This window comes from Sinocyclocheilus anshuiensis, unplaced genomic scaffold, assembly GCF_001515605.1.
Source record: "Sinocyclocheilus anshuiensis isolate Anshui unplaced genomic scaffold, SAMN03320099.WGS_v1.1 scaffold590, whole genome shotgun sequence".
Taxonomy (NCBI): Eukaryota; Metazoa; Chordata; class Actinopteri; order Cypriniformes; family Cyprinidae; genus Sinocyclocheilus; species Sinocyclocheilus anshuiensis.
Genome location: NW_015544192.1, coordinates 2,446,713 through 2,448,514, shown reverse-complemented (window position 1 = coordinate 2,448,514; position 1,802 = coordinate 2,446,713). Strand labels below are relative to the sequence as shown.

The 1,802-nt window shown below is 40.8% G+C and overlaps 1 protein-coding gene across 5 annotated transcripts in view; it reads left to right on the top strand.

Moving 5' to 3' along the window:
• LOC107696600 (tubulointerstitial nephritis antigen-like) overlaps positions 1-1,802 on the top strand; it is a 30,822-nt gene that overhangs the window by 23,921 nt on the left and 5,099 nt on the right. For all 5 annotated transcript variants that reach the window (XM_016497039.1, XM_016497038.1, XM_016497036.1 and 2 more), the window contains 3 exons: positions 400-523; positions 650-800; positions 986-1,172. In XM_016497039.1, the coding sequence (XP_016352525.1) occupies positions 400-523; positions 650-800; positions 986-1,172 (462 nt within the window). The remainder of the gene's footprint in view (positions 1-399; positions 524-649; positions 801-985; positions 1,173-1,802) is intronic.

The window sequence follows — 1,802 nt, the reverse complement described above, 5'->3', positions numbered from 1 at the left end:
TCAAAACATCCCAATAGCTGGGTTTGTCCCTTTTTAACCCAGCATTTTTTAGAGTGTAACAATTTGGAAACTCAAGATTTCTGGATTGTATTTACTGGAGTACTTCTGAAAACCTACAAAATTAACAAATCACCGTTATATATTGACACTAATTACAGTATTTTGCTCATGCAAACCTTGGACTTTGGAGACCCAGACTTCCTCTCATCCATCCATTGGTCCTGCGAAAAATAATACACATGGAAATGATTGTATTATGCCACCAAAATCACTCATAATCACACCATGGATACATTTATGGAAATCTTTATTCTGTGTTATTCATGTCTTCAATGCCAAACACAGACATTAAGCCATAAAAGAAAAAAAAAACATTCAATCTTGCTTTATGTGTTGCAGATGAATATGAATGGAAACGATCATCTGCCAAGTTACTTTAACGCAGCAGACAAATGGCCAAGGAAAATCCATGAGCCCTTGGACCAGGGGAACTGCAATGCATCCTGGGCTTTCTCAACTGCAGGTGAGTCAGAAAAGACATGACACAGACCACAGCAGAAGAACACTGCAGAATACAGTACTGTGTGTATGTTATATAATGCAGTTCTGTTCTTTCATTTATATGTGAACCCCTCTGACTCACTTCTAGCTGTTGCATCAGACCGGATCTCTATTCAGTCAATGGGTCACATGACCCCTCAGCTCTCACCTCAGAATCTGATTTCCTGTGACACACGTCATCAGGGTGGCTGCTCCGGTGGGCGTATCGATGGGGCCTGGTGGTACCTAAGGAGAAGAGGGTAATTCACTTATGTTTACGCACAATATCAAAGATGTGAAGATGGTGCACATCTGACAAATAATACTTTGACTTTGACATCATATCGTTTTTGCAATGTATACTAACATACATTAGTTAACATTAACATAATTAGAATATTATATCAGGCAATCTTTTTGATTTAAATATGTCTTTTTCTCTCAGAGTCGTGACAGAGGAGTGTTACCCATTTTCTCTGCCCCAGCAAACTCCTGCTGATGTGGCTCGCTGTATGATGCAAAGTCAAGCGGTGGGCCGGGGAAAGAGGCAGGCCACAGCACACTGTCCCAATAGCTACAGCTACCACAATGATATCTACCAGTCAACCCCACCATACAGACTGTCCTCCAATGTAAGTCAGCTGACCCCTCGAATCAAGCAGAAAATCAGTTTCTTTTAGAAAATGACAATAAGTCTTATTACCCTATATAATACTGTTTTTAAAGTAACTTTATCTTGTTTAAAGGATGTTTTATTGGACATGTGTCATGTATAATCAGGCATCCCGTATGTTCTGACACGTCAGAATTACATTCTCTATAAAACATGCAGACCTCTGCCCGCATAATACCAATGGTTAAAGCATCAGTGATTTACTGTTTTTTTCCCCTCACACCCAGCATCTGTGTGCTTTTCTGTGTTCAATTTCTTCATCAGTCAAAACCCTTCAACTCAAATCCAAAGGGAGGAATATCTCACAACTGTCTGGAGAGGCATTACATTAGTAGTCATGTCATGGTTGAACGTATTTTCTCCCTGAGCCATATCTTACCACCCATTTGTCTTGTCTAATGCATAGTCTAGGTCAGGGGTAGGCAAGTTCGGTCCTAGAGAGCCGCAGTCTTGCAGAGTTCAGCTCCAACCCTGAGAAAAAAAAAACTCACCTGCCTATAGCCTTAGTAATCCTGAAGACATTGATTAGCTTGTTCAGGTGTGTTTGATTAGGGTTGGAGCTGAACTCTGCAGGACTGCGGCTCTCTAG